The sequence below is a fragment of the Nanorana parkeri genome, unplaced genomic scaffold (assembly GCF_000935625.1).
Source record: "Nanorana parkeri isolate BGI_ZX_2015 unplaced genomic scaffold, ASM93562v1 scaffold176, whole genome shotgun sequence".
Lineage (NCBI taxonomy): Eukaryota > Metazoa > Chordata > Amphibia > Anura > Dicroglossidae > Nanorana > Nanorana parkeri.
Genome location: NW_017306444.1, coordinates 1,007,100 through 1,024,286, shown reverse-complemented (window position 1 = coordinate 1,024,286; position 17,187 = coordinate 1,007,100). Strand labels below are relative to the sequence as shown.

General features: G+C 40.2%; 1 protein-coding gene across 1 annotated transcript in view; it reads right to left on the bottom strand.

The window, feature by feature from the left end:
- The window catches only part of ARAP3 (ArfGAP with RhoGAP domain, ankyrin repeat and PH domain 3), an 89,950-nt gene that overhangs the window by 40,781 nt on the left and 31,982 nt on the right, over positions 1 to 17,187 (bottom strand). The window contains exons 10-17 of the mRNA XM_018554886.1: positions 15,264 to 15,370; positions 14,481 to 14,680; positions 12,521 to 12,606; positions 11,610 to 11,792; positions 10,138 to 10,288; positions 3,910 to 4,044; positions 2,404 to 2,557; positions 974 to 1,076 (exon numbers count right to left, since the gene is read on the bottom strand). Coding sequence (XP_018410388.1) covers positions 974 to 1,076; positions 2,404 to 2,557; positions 3,910 to 4,044; positions 10,138 to 10,288; positions 11,610 to 11,792; positions 12,521 to 12,606; positions 14,481 to 14,680; positions 15,264 to 15,370 — 1,119 coding nt within the window. The remainder of the gene's footprint in view (positions 1 to 973; positions 1,077 to 2,403; positions 2,558 to 3,909; positions 4,045 to 10,137; positions 10,289 to 11,609; positions 11,793 to 12,520; positions 12,607 to 14,480; positions 14,681 to 15,263; positions 15,371 to 17,187) is intronic.

The following is a 17,187-nucleotide window of genomic DNA, read 5'->3' as shown; positions in this document are numbered from 1 at the left end:
TGCCTTCTCCAAACTCTTCACCCTTTTGTGAATAACCCTGTAAATGTTTTTACTTTATATAAAGCTATAATATTTCAGATTTATAATAGCTTCCAAAAACTCCTGCTCAGCTGGACCAAGAGAGGACGAGGCAGTATTGTGAGGAAACAAAGCTCTGCTTCATTTAATTGCTCGTAGCTTACGTATAAGAGGAGAGAGCACGAGGATGACCTCATAAATGAACTGCTGCTATTTTGCTATCCAGTCACAAGCTAAGAGGAGTCAGTAACTAAGCTTTGAAGCTTCAAGCGAAACTTCACCCAGATCCACAAAAATAAAATAAAGGCACTACTATAAACTCTGTGAAACTGCAATTAAAAAATATATATTTCCTGTTATAAGCAGGTTGTTGTTTCCTTGATTACCTTTTTGTTTTTAACTTCTGGACCTTTATTCTGGTGACCATTTCTAGCAAGGGCAAAGGATTATGTCTCCCTTTGCTTCTCTCAATAACTTTCCAGCCCCCCATGATGTGCAGAAAGACCCTATGTCTGCACAATCAGCATATACACACAGTTTTATGAATGAATTAACAAAGTCTTACATGATTTAGTTAATTCATGCATATCTCTGTATCTGCCTTCCTGCAGACGTCATCGGTTGAAGAAGAAACAATACTTTTCCAAAATAGATCTTGGTAGATCTCGTAGTTTACTAGCAAGATCGCCCTAAGAGAAGCTGGTGATGTAGCCCTCCAAAGGGGCAGCATGAAGTCGTGGTTACATTACCAGTGGCTTACTATACCAATGTGAAAAAAAGAGGGGTTTCCAACCTGACTGTACTATGTGTTTGGGATCTCAAGATTAACAGAATTTTTTTATCTTTTGGCAGATAGGAAGAGTCATATATATATATATTACTTGTGAATTTAGCTGTTATCCTGAAGTTGTCATATCATAAATAACATGTACAAATAGAATAAATAGAACCTCACCTTTCCTATGGCACTTGTCCATGTCTGCAGTGTCTCAGCAGCATCAGTCCCAAACTGGTGCACTTTTTCAGAAGCCAAGAAAATTTCAAATATGTACCGAAACCTAAAATGTTAACACATACAGATCGGTCCAGCACGAATGATTATACATTCACATGTTTTTAAAAGAGGAGAATCAATATAATGAAACAGAATTTTAAAAAATCTGGTTAAAACCATCTACTTTCTACAACAGGTTTAGGCTGTTGGTTAATTATAATCAGCCAAAACTTCCAAAATGGAACATTTAAAGTTAAGTATTACAATTAACATTTTTCTGTACACCGTGTGCTTTTGGCAGATCAATTAGTCTATGGTGCTGAGATCTTGGTGTAGGAAGGGCAGTTGGATCCAATAGCTTTGTGGCTTGATAAAGTAAATATGACATTCTAGCAGTTATTTGGTGTTAAGAACCAGGCTGGGATCAAGTTTAAAATTTACAGAACATTTTCAGGTTAAGTGATAGGTTAAGAAGTTTAATCTTATATTTTGCCTTCCCTGGTTTCTCCCTTTGCCCTTATAAACATGCTAATGAAATAACATTTCAATAAAATATTTTTACTTTAAATACATTTTTAAGAAGAAATTATGTAATCGTTATGCCATGCAGGAAAATCATGGCTGGTGCGAGGGACCGGCAAGGTGCTGTACAAAGCTTCCTGAAAACATCACAGCACCCTGCCTCAATACTCCTCCCAACATCATGAACTATTGACCCTGCCTTGTATATAATGAAGTCAGCGTGAGACTGCCGGCTGGAGCACTTTAGAGTAGGGGCTTTGGGGAACACGTCACAGAGATGGAAAAAGCCAGCCGGAGTAAACTATAAGGTAAGTAATACACCTTATTCCTCTACCAGTAGACTAAATGAGCATTTAAACCTTGCATTGCAGGGGGAAGGGAGTAGAACTGGAAGGGTAGATTTGTGAAAATCCGAGAGTTGGGCCTTAAAGGCTGCCATAAACCCTAATATTGAAAGTACTCTGCCATTTATGTAATTGGTTTAAGCTGACCATACACAGATCAAATTCCATCTGTTTCCTTCTAAATCAGCCAAAATAGCTTGAAGTGGTTAGCTTAAGATTACTGTAGGTCTGTACTTCAGGAATAAGAAGATTATCAATGCAAGAACAAGAACAATTTAGTATATATAATCTACAGCTACTTCCTGTGGCTACCAGAAAGTGGGCCTTACTACAGCATTTTGTAAATCGCTCTTACTACAGTATTTTGTTAGTTGATGTCACCTACATCACCAAAAGTGACTTAAGTGTCTTCTTCTATATACAAAGTTCATAATTGTTGCTGACTCAATAACAGGTGGCTTCTGCAATAACCTGTATTTCAAAGAAAAGCAGGTTGGCCTGCACATGTGATATTTGATTTCTGACCTTTCCATGGGTGCTGGGCTGCTCAAGACGTCGAGTTTGTTCACTCCTAAGCAAACCACTTCTGATGGACCAATCTTCCCAACCAGTTCTGTGCTTTTGTCATTCTCATAAAATAAGAGGGATCTTTCCAGGACACACCAGTGTTTATGGTAGTCTGTTCAAGGAAACAAATGGTACATATCTGTAAAGAGGATGAAACAAGACAAACTAGACCTCTCAATGTTCCAGTAGATACTTTCTTCTATTAAAGGGGTATAGACTCTTGTCTCTGTACACAGCATCAGTACATTAGTAGTCTCTGTACGCTCATCTGGAGTATGCAGTTCAGTTTTGAACACCAGTTTACAAATAGGATGTTGTGGAACTGGAGAGAGTGCAGAGAATGGCAACTAAACTGATAAGAGGTATGGAGGAACTCAGCATGAGAAAAGAAGAAGAGAACTCTCCATGGAGAAGAGGCGATTAAGGGGGATATGATCATTTTTTGCATCTGGAGAAAAATAGGTTTCACCTCGGCTTACTCACAGGCCTTTTGTAAAAATGTGAAATAGACTTCCACAGGAGATAGTTCCAGCCAGCGCGTTGAACTGTTTCGCTAAATAGCTGGATATGTTTCTAAACACACAGAATATGATTGCCTATTAACACTGATACCTAATCACACCAGGGGCAATATCGAATTGGCTCAGGGCAGTGGGGGTCAAGTTTTTTAAAATAGTGGGCCTCAAGTGTGGCCCCTGACATTACCAAAGGGACATAATCAGTGGCAGCAATGCCACAGATACCATAGCTGTCAGAAACTGCAGACTTAAAACAGCAGATTCCTGAGGAAAGAATCTGCAGATTTTGTGGCTGGAATCACAGGTGGTTCCAGACATTTGTGGCTATTCAGCCTATACAAAGCAACGGCAGGCTGACAGGAGCCACAGCAGTCCACTGCTCTTCGCATGTATTCACACATCCATCAGTTACTGCAACTAGGGACAGAATACCAATCCTATATGCAGACAGATTGCATCCAGGGTCGATCATCTGTCCCTTGCCACTGACAACCACTGTATGTGTGTATACATGGCAAAAAAGGCGATCAGCTGAAGTTCCTGTTAGCCTGTCGTTGCTTTGTACAGGCTGAGCAACTGCAGCTGTTCAGGAACCATCTGTGCTTCCGGCTGCAGGAATCTGCTACTGGCACTAAAAAGCCCTTTTGAATGAGGCCTAAGCGTGCATTATACTACAAACATTTAATTAGACATTTGGGTGGGTTGACATTTTAAATATTTCTACATTGTTGTTTCATTTGTGATCAACTATTATCAGTGTATGAATCAACATGAGCCATGAGCTTATTCAATAATGCAGTGCAATGAGGATGTGCCACATGTCATCCAAAGCAACTATTCAGATTTTAGTTTACTGCAAACTAATCAGTTAGGAGGTTTTATTTGATTGGGTTCCTCTACATTTCATTACTTCATCGCTATTTTCCCTGCACTGAATCGTTCTTACCGTCTTTTGTTTTCTTGGCTGTAAATGTTTTGCTCAAAACAGCAGCCTTGTTCAAGTACCCAGAATGCACCACGGGCTGCATGATCTCATCATACACTCTTCCTTCGTTTGAGTCATCTTGAAAGAGTCCTTCAGGTACAAAAGTAACAAGCACAGCACAATTATTGTTTGCATTACACATAAGAGCACATTGTTCAGACCCTCGTTTATAAGCTGCACCTAAATGTTTTTGTTTTTTTCCCAATAACTATGGCCTAACCTTTTTTGGCCATACTTCTCTTCAGGGTCACAGGAGGAAAAATACTAAGATCCTCTGGTTACCTAAAAAACTCAGAATATAGCAGGCCATTGCCCACTATATGTTGAGAGCGCAGAGCTGCGCCGCAGCCTGGACAGATCCCAACAATACTGTTGAGATCCACCCCGCTGCCTGATTGACAGCTGGCTCTACCTCTATGTGCCCCCTTCACTGTCTATTCTTCCAGTCAGTGCTGGAGAAGCGGAGAGGGGAGGGGGGAATCCTTGCGGGGAGCGGTGACTGACAGTCACCATCCTCTGCAGGGAGGAGATCGGGAACTCAGCGATCGGCAGTATGTGTTCGCTGAGTTCCCGATCAATATAGCCGACCTGTGACAGCTTCAGTGTCACAGGTCGGCTTGAATTATGGGGATGAGTGTATTTCACCAGAGGGGAATGGCGGACATTGATTAGTTGGTAAGGTGGATGAGTCTGGCAGCAGCGTTCATGATAGACTGGAGGGGGATAGCCTGCTTAGTAGTAGGCCAACAAGGAGGCAATTACAGTAGTCAAGATGACATATTACAAGGGAGTGAATCAAAAGCTTTGCAGTATCGTTTGTTAAGAAGGGACGCATTTTGGAAATGTTAGGGAGGTTGAATCGGCAAGATTTGGATAGTAATTGAATGTGGGGCTGAAAGGAGAGCTCAGAATAAAGGATTACTCCGAGCACCCTGGCTTGATGGGAGGGGCTGATTATAGTGCTGTTGATAGTGATGGAGAAGTCGGGGGGAGGGAACACGGAGAGGAGGAAATATTATAAGCTCAGTTTTGGACAGATTTAGTTTGATGTAGTGGTGTGACATCCAAGTCGATAAGTCAGTGAGTAGGTTAGTGATGCATGAGGAGATAGAAGGGGTGAGCTGAGGGGTAGAGAGATATATTTGGGTGTTGTCAGCATAGAGATGGTAATGGAAGCCATGGGAGGTTATCAACTGACCCAGGGAGGTGGTGTAGATGGAGAATAAAAAGGGACCAAGCACAGAGCCTTGGGGGACTCCCTTGGATACCGGAAGAGGAGAGGAGAAAGTAGAGCTATAGGTGACACTGAAACCCACCGCTGGGTTAGGTAGGAGGAGAACTTTTAGATTGTAAGCCCTCAAGGGCAGGGCCCTCCTTACCATCTTGTCTTGATTTGTATTGCGATTGTAACATCTTCCCTATTTTGTAAAGCGCTGCACAAATTGTTGGCGCTATATAAATCCTGTATAATAATAATGACCATGAGAGAACAGAGTCCTGGAGGTCAAGGGATTGGGGTTTGTTGAGGAGTGGGTCAAAGGCAGCAGGTAGTTTCAGGAGTATGAGTACAGAGTTAGTAAGTTAGTTAGTTAGTAACTCATTAGTTAGTTTTAGAAGGGCAATTTCTGTGGAGTGTTGAAGATCGAAAGCCATATTGAAAGGGGTTGAGGGGGTTGTTAGCAGTAAGGTGGCAGGTCAGGCGGTTGTAGACCAGGCGTTCAAGAAGTTTGGAGGAAAATTGGAGCAAGGAGATGGGTCTCAAATTGATCAGACTGGTGGGCCCCACTGAGGGCTTTTTTAAAATGGGGGTCACCAATGCTTGTTTTAGAGGTGTAGGGACAATGGCACTGGAAAGGGAGAGGTTGAAGATGCGGGTAAGACATTGTAGAATAGAGCTAGAGGGTGACCGGAGTAGTTGTGATAGGATGGGGTCCAAGGGGCTGGTAGTTAGGTGGATGTTGGATACAAGAGTAATATCTATACATTGAGGGGCTTATTTAAAAATCAGCAGTATGGTCACACCACGGCCATAATGATGGGCTAAAAATAACTACAGCAATGCCCTTTAGAAATGTACTCTATGCTCCACCGGCTTCAAAGTACATAAGAAGCTCAACAGAACTGAATCAAGAAAAAAAAAAGGCTGGAGGAGATCCCAATCATGGGACCTGTCAATGTCAGGTGACCAGCTCTTCTCCAATCACAGAGTTTACTCTGCTCCTTTAAGGATTGAGAACAATGTGGGGCTCTATCTGCTATACACCCTGGCCCAATTTTTATGAATGGGCTGGGCTGCAGTGTACATATGGAGGCAAACTGTAATGGAGATAAGTGGAGCTAATGGTATATCTGTTCTCCATTGTAAATGAGGTCCTAAGTGGAGAAGGGTTCAAACCACTAGGCTCTGCTACTGCATATTCCTATTGGCTCATCAATGTAATGGGCTTCCCCAATGGCCAATTGGAATGTGTGCAAAGAGGGAGGTAGTGCTGAAATTCTGCTTGATCATAACAGTCCACCTTTGGGCAAACAAAGGAAATTAAAAACTGTTGCAAGTACACCTTTGGATGTCTGGCCTTCATACCAAAAACACAAATGGCCAGCACACCAAATGTTATAGGCCTCATATCTTTACCAATGTCTTAAGGGCCAAAATAGCATAGCACAGTTTAAAAAAAAACATGGAAAACGCTTATGTTTCTGAGACACCATGGCTCTGCTTCTTAAGGTGCCAAAAGTCACAAATATAAAGTGGATCATAGGATCAAGTCTAGACCTCAGTCAAGACTTGAAATGTATAACCCTTGGAGCACTGGCCATTTTAGTTTTTGGATTTACATGGTATTGTCATAGGTTGTGCACCCTCATTCAGACATTAAAAGGTGCAGGTGCAGGATGGATTTTGTTCATGTATACCAGTCAATAACGTTCAGAATTCTTAAAATAACAAAGTTTATTTAAGTAGTACATAAAAAAAAATATTAGAATTTTTTTTTTTCATCTAAATTGTGGGTTTTGTCTAGCCTAATTGGGGTTCAATTCAGTGGGTGGGGAGTTATGCTTAGAGAGATATTGTGAATGAGACATGACTCTTCTACCTCTATCCAATAGGGGGTGGAGTGTCTTCAAGTGTTTGTTAAATTATGTCTATTCATGCCGGGATGCAATTTGGAATAGATAGAAGGCTAGTTATAGGAGATAAGGTTGACTGGAATTGATATTGGATTGTATACCCCTCTAGGTATTAGAAGGCTGGGTAGAAGCCTGCAAACTCTGGAGGAGAGGGAGAAAATGGACCATATTGGTGTTGAGAGAGATTACTAAGGTTGTTTTATTAGTACTAAAGTTGTTTGTTTAGTCTCCTCCTCTTGTTACCTTTAGGAAGAATTTATATACTAAAACTATGTTTTTATGGCAGCATTTCATACAGATTTGTTGATTTCCTCTTATTTCCTTGTTTAAGAGTTAACCCTGTTTTGCATTCATTCTTTTTAACAAAACAATATCAATTAAAAACCACTGGTGAGTTATTCCTTACTGCTTTTGAGGACAATGTGATTCATTTTTATGAATCAGATTGAGTGCAGTCAGTGCTATAGTGTATTCATGCACATCACATGCCATTAACCCCCCTCCCCCTGGACAGCACGTGGTCTGCTACAATGAGCTCTTGTTTGCAGTGGAATTAAACTTTAGGGGAATTTATAACCACAGCTGATTTGCCTTATAGGGGCAGGAAACACATCAAGATGATTTATTGTAGGCTGGCAATATGCCTTTTCTCTGAGATTGCTAATAACAGACTTTCCTATACTCCTGCTGTATAGATGTGTGGGGTACCTTGTGTTTCAAGCTCTACTATGCCATAAAAGGACTCTACCCTGTATTCTTTCAACGGTTAGTCTGTCCAATATGACTTTTAAGTTGTCCTGCTTGTTGACATAAGCCACTGGAATATGAAATAGGTTAAATCTTCCTAGTGGGGGTTTCAGTAAAAACCTGACAAAGGGTCCAATCTTTTTACACCACATCAAAACAGCTGATAAGCAGCCTTTTTTAACCCTTCGGTGTAAATCCAGCATCAATGACTTTTTGTTTCTATTAAATAAATAAACATCAAGTTAGGTGATTTGGAACAGTTCACTCCTGCTATTCCACCTTCATTTTAAATAAATTAATCTTCTGTTTAGCTTCGGAATGCATACGTCTATGAACGCTATTATATAAATCAATTAATAATTTTGGCAAAGGGCTGCTATACATTTAATTTTGCACTTCTGGCTCCCAAAGCGCCAACTAGATATATTTCTTAAGTTTTCTAAAAATTGGTAGTTTGCATTGCATTGGCAAAACCAGAGCTGGGAATGCATTCTGGTGCTTGGCACTACAAGTGATACTTTGCAAGACAGAGATGGCCGTTATTCCCTATAGCTGGTGCTTAGTGAATATGTACCAGAATGATGTCTGTCTGGGCAGGCTATTTATATCTGGATAGTATAATAAGAACACATTCAGTACCACGTGCTGCAATTGAGAAAAATACTTGGTGTTCAGCAAGAAATCCAGGGTGCTCCTAACATCCTGTGTGAGCTAACACAGTGACTTTTCTGTACTGAAATCTAGTGTTGTCAGCTCTGCCTGTTGGACTAAAGAACTAACTATCCCTTGCCCCTCTCTCTCTCACTCCACATACTCAACATTGATTTATTCCCAAGGAAAACAATGCTGCTACTGTGACTCTCAGGACCCTGCCTACACACGGTGTGTAGGGATGAGGCTCTTGTGAGGAGTAGTTTTGGGGGAGGGCCAATATCAACAGGAACTGAACTCCTAGCAGCTGCCCCTGCAAGAGTTTTGCAAACATGGTGAGAATGTCACAGGGAATAATAAAAAGCTGTTTGCCTGAACATACATTTTAACTACTGATAATCATTAGACAACCTGAATGTATTTGCTAAGTTGCTGTTAAGGTGTGTAAGATTTCTGGAGATACAATCAAATGTACAGTGGCATCATAGCTCAATAACTCGTATAAAAACATTTACTGTTTTTCTATGATAAACTAAAACATTTTTATGTGAACCAAAGAAGACTAGTATTTTTATTACTTTTCGTTGAATAAATTAACTAGATTTCAGTAACATAAATGAGTCAGTCAGTTTATCTCTGTTACTCATGGCTCTAATATGAGGTCACAGTTTCCTTTGGAAATCAACAGCTTAATGTTAAGGATATTCATCACTCCCACAAGAATGGTAACCAACACCACTTAGGAATTATAATAGAATATAGTAACAGAACACAAAAAAATCATTCAAGTGCCCAGCCAGCAAGTAACTACATACTGTAGACTACAAAATAGCCACAGAATACAAACACAAAGCTGGATTTAGAAAATACTCTACCATCTCCCTCTAATGGACCATAACTAAATGTATATTGAGCACTCACAGGCCAGCGACATAAGAATCTGATCTTTACTAAAGATTAATGCTTAGCTGTCCTGGAATCGCATTGTGCTGACACAAGCAGCCCGCTTTAAAGTTTTATAAAATTGACTTTTTATGCTCCTCTGTTACCAGCTATCCTTGTTTAATTGTAAGATTTAATTGTTAGCTGAGTCCTAGCTTACCACTACAAGCCCTACCATGCTGGCCGTCTACTGTGCTCACCACACACGTTACATTCTGATTGTACAATCACCTTTAGATCTACCAACAACTATGCCATGCAAGGACCTACCTGACTGGATAGAGATTGTTTGGATAGATTAGGTAGGTCAAATCTAAATTTTAATGTGCAAAGATTGTACAGTTAGATTGAATGGTGACCTCTAGTGTAGCTCTAGAAAAGCTAAAGGATCAGAAAGCACAGACAGTGATAATATTTGTACATGCAAATAAAAAAGAAAATATTCTTTGTATGTCTCAAGCTGCATTTAACTACTTTAGATTCTACTTCTGTGCCTTCTTGGTGAGTTAGTTATCTCAGTATTTAATCAATGAAGTAAGCCATACAATACTCCATAAAGACTGAGTCTCAGGAGGCATGTTTTCTTACATAAAGCAACATCAGAGGGGGGACATGCAGCTTAATTGATTGGTCAAGATCAATTTTTGGTGCAGCAGATTTTTAAGTATTTTACATTTCTGTTTGTTAAAAGTAGAAATACGGAAGTTATGTGATTACTGTTGAGGCTGTATGAGCTTGCCCTCCAGTTGTCCGCTGAGTAGGCAGAGAGAGTAGGGCTGTCAAATGGCTCGGCTACAGATTCAGCATCGAGGAAGAACTGCATGACTGTCTTTAGCAAGTTTGGTCCTGAAACAGCACCAGAGAGCACCTGAAAAACATAATTATCCTTGTGAATCAGCAATTACACGAAAAAAACATTGTTATGCATGTGATACCATGGGTTATCTTGGTGCGCATGTATTCATATACATGTATGTTGTGTTGACATTTTGGAAAACTCCTTCTAAATTGGCTTGAATGATAAAACACAGGCCAACGCATCTTCCATTCCAGCACATCACAGATCAACCTGCTGGTATGAGCAGCCTGTATTGAAAGCAATGGATGTATGTCCATACGTTTTGCCCGCACTGAAAAATGCAGCAAAAAAGAATGAAGCCACATCTGATGTAAACGAGGCCCAAGTTTTCCACTGCAAGAGGAAAAAAAATCTATGGAGGATTCAGCTTGGAAATTAATAACATCTTTTGGCCCTTCTGCATTTTGATCTTTTACTTTATTCTGGGTGCTCTTTAAAAAGTACCCACCAACAAAATTGATTCTATTGCAAAGTAAAAAATGCTTTTCTTTCTTTTTTCACTCTAGATCTTCTTTTTATGCTTTGTTCCGACTCCGACCTTGTTTTCTCTTTCCTACATCTAACTAATTACTCCTAGGGGCATTTTTATAAAGCAGTGAATGTGAAGTTTACCAAACATTCACTGCATGTGAATCAATTACTCTAATTTGAAACAAATGCATCGGGATGATACAGCTGCAGTGCTTCATAGGTTTACCTTCAAATGTTTCTGAAGCACATCCCTTTCCCTACTCCTCTCACAAGAAACACCTTCCCTGTAACTACTTGGGTTTCAGGTGCCATTTTAAAATGGCACAGGAACAGCAGCTGTTCATCCCAATGCCTCCTTAAAATGGCACCCAGACCCAGCGGCTCCTGCGGGTCCTAGCATGTGGCCTGGAACAACCGGCTGTCACTGACAGGCAATATCCAACACTTATCCCAGGAGCTGAAACCCCCCTCAACTCAATGATAGCTGTCTGGGGCTAGATAATCAGGTTAGTGACAGTAATAGAAGGGATGATTAGCCTTCACCTTAACATTTCTCCTGCAGGAATTAATAAGCTGACCTCACTTTTCATACCCTTCCTTTAACAATATGAGTATTTTTTAAACCCAGGTTCAACTTGCTACCGTTTTTATTGTATTACCAGGATGATGTCTTCTTTACAATGTGCATTTACAGTAAGTGTATGATTGTACATCTTCGTTACCTTAGTTCACCTGTGATGTATCATAAATAAAAAGTTGAAAAAAGCATTGTTTTCATGTGCATTTCATACATACTAATGAAAATTTGGCAGATATAGTCTTTCCAACAATCATGCTTGACATTTACAGTGTATTTTACCTTGAGAATGTCCTCTTGTGTGCTGTGGCTGGGGTGAGGACCTCTATATTTCCCATCTCTGTACTTGTGTGCTATAAAGTCTCGTCTTTGTTCAATACTGTCTTCCGGATGAAGTGCCTCTGATGGTGGAAGCCGTGCAGCCCAGAACCGGTTTGCTCGATCATTACCCAGGATAATAAATAGCTGTAAGTGATAATATCATTTTCGGTTAGTTATTCTCTCTTCACTATTGCCTCTACTGTTATAAGTCATCAATGGGAGTATCTGAACCACGTTAGCAGTGCTTCCCTCCGGCAAAGACTAAACATGAGCAATCATGCAACCAGTATGTCCTAAGTATAACGGAAGCTGGACAGTAAGACATTGCAACATAGAGCAAACACCATGCTGTGATGGCTATGGCCTGCTTTTGTCTTAAGGTGCCCAATGATACCATAAAACACAAGTCATACATGGATTTGTGAGTCACATATGGGTCACATATGGGTCACATAGGTGCTTCTACTCCAAAAACACTCATTCATTCTTGTTGTTGCATAGACACTGGAACGTTACCCCAAACTGAGACTCTCACAAGACTGAATTCTAATGTGTATAAGCACCTGTATAGTAAACCTCAATTGCAGTTGTTTGTATTATTGCTACTGGTGCAAAATTCTTTCCACTCTAACAAAAAATTCAGGCACAAACACTGTCATTTTGGATATGTTGCATCCACTTTCCTATGTTCCAACAAAGTACATTTCTCTAATGCATGTACTAGTAGTTGTAGGCCTGGCAGTAGACAATGACCTCATCTCTATGGTGCCTGGCACACACAAGTAAAGTAGGAATGTCAGAGAAGATCCACAAAGCATAACTATTTAACAACAGTAAATATAAATGAACGGACAGACAAAGATTAGCCATACCTGTACAATCTCATTGCTCCAGATGCTTGTGTCTAGTTTCAGACTCTGCACTTTGGAGATGTTCGTTCCCAAGCTCCTGTGCTGACCTGTACAACAAAGATATGTATGCTAGTCAAATTGTTTCCTTTCCAAAACAAAATGAACCATAACTTACTATAGCAACAGTGAACAATTCATAGTCAAGATTTCTCTCTAGCCTAATCACCCTCATCTGGTAATTGGTTCACTACCTCTCCTAGGAATCTGAATAGAACTTTAAGTGGAGCTACGGAGTTGAAGTTTGGAATGCACACTCAATGGACGATTTATTAGGAACATAATACTAGGTCAGGCCTCCCTTCGCTCTCAAAACAACCTTAATTCTATCCCACATTTCACAAAAATGTCTGAGATTCTGGTCCAAAGGAATATGAATGCATTATGCAATTTCTCCAGAATTGTCAACTGCACATTGATGATGTGAATCTCCTTTGCATCCTTTTGGATCAGATCTGGTGACTGGCCTACCATCTGTGTGCCTCAACAGAAATCACAATTTATCTGACCAGGTTACATTTTTCCAGCCTTCGACATTCCAGTTTTGTGCCCGATGCTCTTGAGTGACAGGCGGGGAACCTGACGTGCTCTTCTGTTGTAACCCATCCACCTCAATGTTTGCCAGGTCGTGCATTCTGAAATGTTTTCTGCTAACTACAGTTGTAATGAGTGGTTATCTGAGTTATCATAATCTTTCTGTCAGCTTGAACCAACCTTGCCATTCTCCTTCTATATTCCTCAAATATATATCTCTGTCTACAGAACTGCCACTCACTGGATTTTTTTGATTAAACTCTAGAGACTTGTGCTTGAAAATATCAGGAGATCAGCAGTTAAAGAAATACTCAAACTAACCTGTCTGGCACCAACAATTATACCTGTTGGAAATACACCAGCAAATGCTGATATGTATGATTGCATTACTTGTGTAATTATGTCTTTTGAGCTGCAGATGGTGCTGTAGTGCAATGTTAGTCTCTATGCCTATGTATGTTTGTCTATGATACACAGGAAGTTCTTTCTGTATGATGTAATCTTCTCCTAAGCAAGTAAAACCTAACTCAGCATTCCTCAAGATCTCAATGCTTCGTCTAAACACATAACCAACAATATAACCATGGTCATAATCACTGAGATCATATTTTTTCCTGAATTCTTGTGTTTGATGTAAACATTAAAGTTCACATGAGACAGAGGCCACCAGGACAAGCAGAGAGGATAAATCTCCCTAGCAGGGGTATGACAACAATAAAAACATAGTAGAGGTTCTAACTCATCTATTCAAAACTAACTTCAACGGTTTTGGCTTTACATAAATTTAACTCAAGTTCCTGACTTGTATCTGTATTATGTTATACACTTTGGCCACTGCCCTGCTGTCACATGATTAACTTATTTGACAACTGCAAGAATAAGTAGATGTTCAAGTGCTACCAATATATTCCTTGGTGACTGTAGTACTTCTGGCGTGTCCTTATGTTTACTGCACTGAGTTTCATTTGTTGTGGAACACCGACACAGAGTTCTAAATCTTTTTTTCTAAAAAGATGCTATAGCTGAAATGTCCCATATTACAACACTTGGGCATTCATTTATAAAGTTCCGCCTGGTGTATAGCCAGTTGGATGCTGTTTGCACGACACATTTACCGTAGATGCTAGTGCCATACAAACATGTAGTAAAGGCAGAACCTCCCACTAAACACTTAAGATGCAAAATGTCAGCACATGCACCGGAATATCTTATCTTAAGATCTACAAAATAATATTAAGTACAGCAATAAAACAAAGTTTATTCAACCCCTTCTAGTGTTTGTAACTGGCCTTTGCAAAACAGGAGCTTCGCTTTAAGTGACATTTAGGCAAAACTACATAACTAACGAAACAATACAAAAAAAGTGTATTATTTGATTACTAAAACTCACCCGCACACTGCTTGCATATGATTACACACAGGTTAATGGAGGCCCAGTCTGGGCTGCAGGTTCGGCAGTCTGCACATGACTTGTTGGCTTTGTTTGACCAGATCTTCTCAGCGACCTCATAGTCTGACAGGGACTCAGATATACATTCCAACAGGGCTTCCATCCATTCCTTCTTCTCCCTCTCTGACTCTGCAGTGAAACTGGAAAACAATGGCTTATTGTAACAGAAAATATTCAATTTTGGATAGAGTGGGGTAAGATTGGAACCAATGTCAGGTTGGCAATAGCAACTTTGTTTAAGAAGAGGAGGGAATGCTATAACCCCAGTCAGCTTTTTATTTTCTGTATCCATTACGGATTTTCTCTCACTTCCTTTCTAGTGATACTGTTGTCACTGGAGCAGTAAATGAATAGAGAATGCTCTGACTGAGTACCTAAAAACCCAATAGGGGTTCTATTCCTTTCTCACTCTATCCAAAACGTATATTTTTTCAGGTATCTTGACATTTTGGTGTGGCTTCAGATATATTTCCAAATTTCTGCAAACAAGACCTCTAGTTTTAAACTAGTTATTGTTAGGATACCTTTGCTAAAACACAAAGGTCAATTTGATAAGGATATTGAATGCTGGGATCGATTAAATGATAGGACTGTAATGCGTTTGGGCACCTTAAACATTTTACACTTTCTCCTATTTTTTTATCAGCTAACTTGCCTTTCCATGGGAATCACAATAATCGTGCAAGTTTGATCACAGATATGAATGAGAGTGAATTTATTTACCTGAAGGTTTTATGTGGCGTGATCAATTCAAATGTCTTGTTCTTTGCGTCTCGGATAGTAGAGCCATTCATATCGATCACAAACATCCCCATTCCCATTTTGTAAAACTACAAGGAGGAATGATAATCATTACATGCCTGATTTAAAACCACAATCAAATGATATCAGACACAATTGCCATAATAACAATAATACAAAAAATATACAAAATACAAAAAATTGCAATAAAATACACAAACAGATATTATTTCTGACCAGTGTAATATAGTCAGATCCCTATGTTGTCTACTCTGATCTGTAATAGCATGTGAGAATAGATGAAACTTCTTAGAGAGAGAATACTTCCACTGCTGGGGTAGGTCCCGGCATTATGGAGCAAACGCATGCAGCCTTGTGCTTTAGCTGTGATGGTTTATTACAAGCCTCTGAACTTATGTCCTGCATAAGTTATGTCCATCTCAAGTACCTTGTAGATGAAGTCTTGGTTGAAGAGAATAATATAGGAAAATGGCTAGCAAAAACAGATACACTTTTCTCAGTACAGAAAAGACACCCATCTCCAAAGAACACTTGCAAAAAGGTGTCCTGAGAGTGGGAGAGGTTATACCAGGCAGGTCAGATTTGTGTTGGCCAGTGTCAAAATCCTCCTGTAGGTGGCAACATAACCTAATAGTCTCTGAATCATGTGACTCTCAATGAAAGACAAAGAAAATGATTTACTGTTTACTTTTATACACATTAAAACTGACCTCCAGGAAGATTAAATACACAATTTAATGCAACTATGCATTCATTAATAAATGATACAAGTATTTTTAAATGCAACTAGTGGTAAGTAGTACCTGAATTTAACTTTATATTATATTATATCTTGCAAACATCTATAGCAGCACTCAGCCCAGGAGGGGCAGGACTGGGAGCCAAATTAGGTATTCTGCATGCAAATGTGCTGACAAGGAACATGTTGATAAGAGAAGAAAGCAAATTGATACACAAAATTCCTTTATCACTCTTTAGGCCCCATTCACACTGAACGATTCGCAAATTGTGCGTCTGTCGCGCGATTTGCATTTTGCGCGATATCACGCGTTTGTCGCGCAATACCGTGCAAATGCTTACATTGAGCAAGCTAGAATCGCGGCAAAATCTGCTCCAAAAAGGGTTCTGCTGTAGCGACGCACGACCCGCGACAGACAGAGCCTCATTGCCATGCATTGGAGAGCGATATCGTGCGGTAAATAGCCGTGATATCACGGGAATTACCGCGCGATAAATCGCTCAGTGTGAACGGGGCCTCAGGCTGGGTTCACAACTAGGCGTATCAAATATGCGCGTTTGTCGCGCTTTTTGTGCCGCGTTTCTACCGCGATACGCGGTAAAAGAAAAAAGCGCGACAAACACGCGTTTCTGAGGGCTACCTGGCTGTATAGCAAGGGATACGCGTGGCAAATACACCCCAAAGAAGCTCCTGTACTTCGATGGGCGTAGGGCGTTTTGCAGCGCGTTTTGCAGCGTGTTTTGCAGCGCGTTTTGCAGAGCGTTCCTACGCGCTGTAAAACGCCCAGGTGGGAACCATGCCCATAGGCAATCATTGGTTTTCACATGTTGAGCGTTTTACAGAGCGTAGGAACGCGCTGTAAAACGCCCAGGTGTGAACCAGGCCTTACTGTGCAGTCACCAAGCTGAATGGTGGAGAGAGGACAGCAATGTATCACTTCTAGACTAACTTTCATTGAGAAAGTGGTATCAACCTCCATGCTGTGCTGTCTGGCAGGGCTTAGATGGTGTATTTAGCCGTTTTCTAGCCGTTCAGCTTTAAAAATACTAGACCTTACATCAAATTGTCTTATTTTCCTCTATTTCATTTTTAATTTTATTTGTAATGTTGCTTCCAACAATATTCTGAAGTTGCCTCCTAAATGCA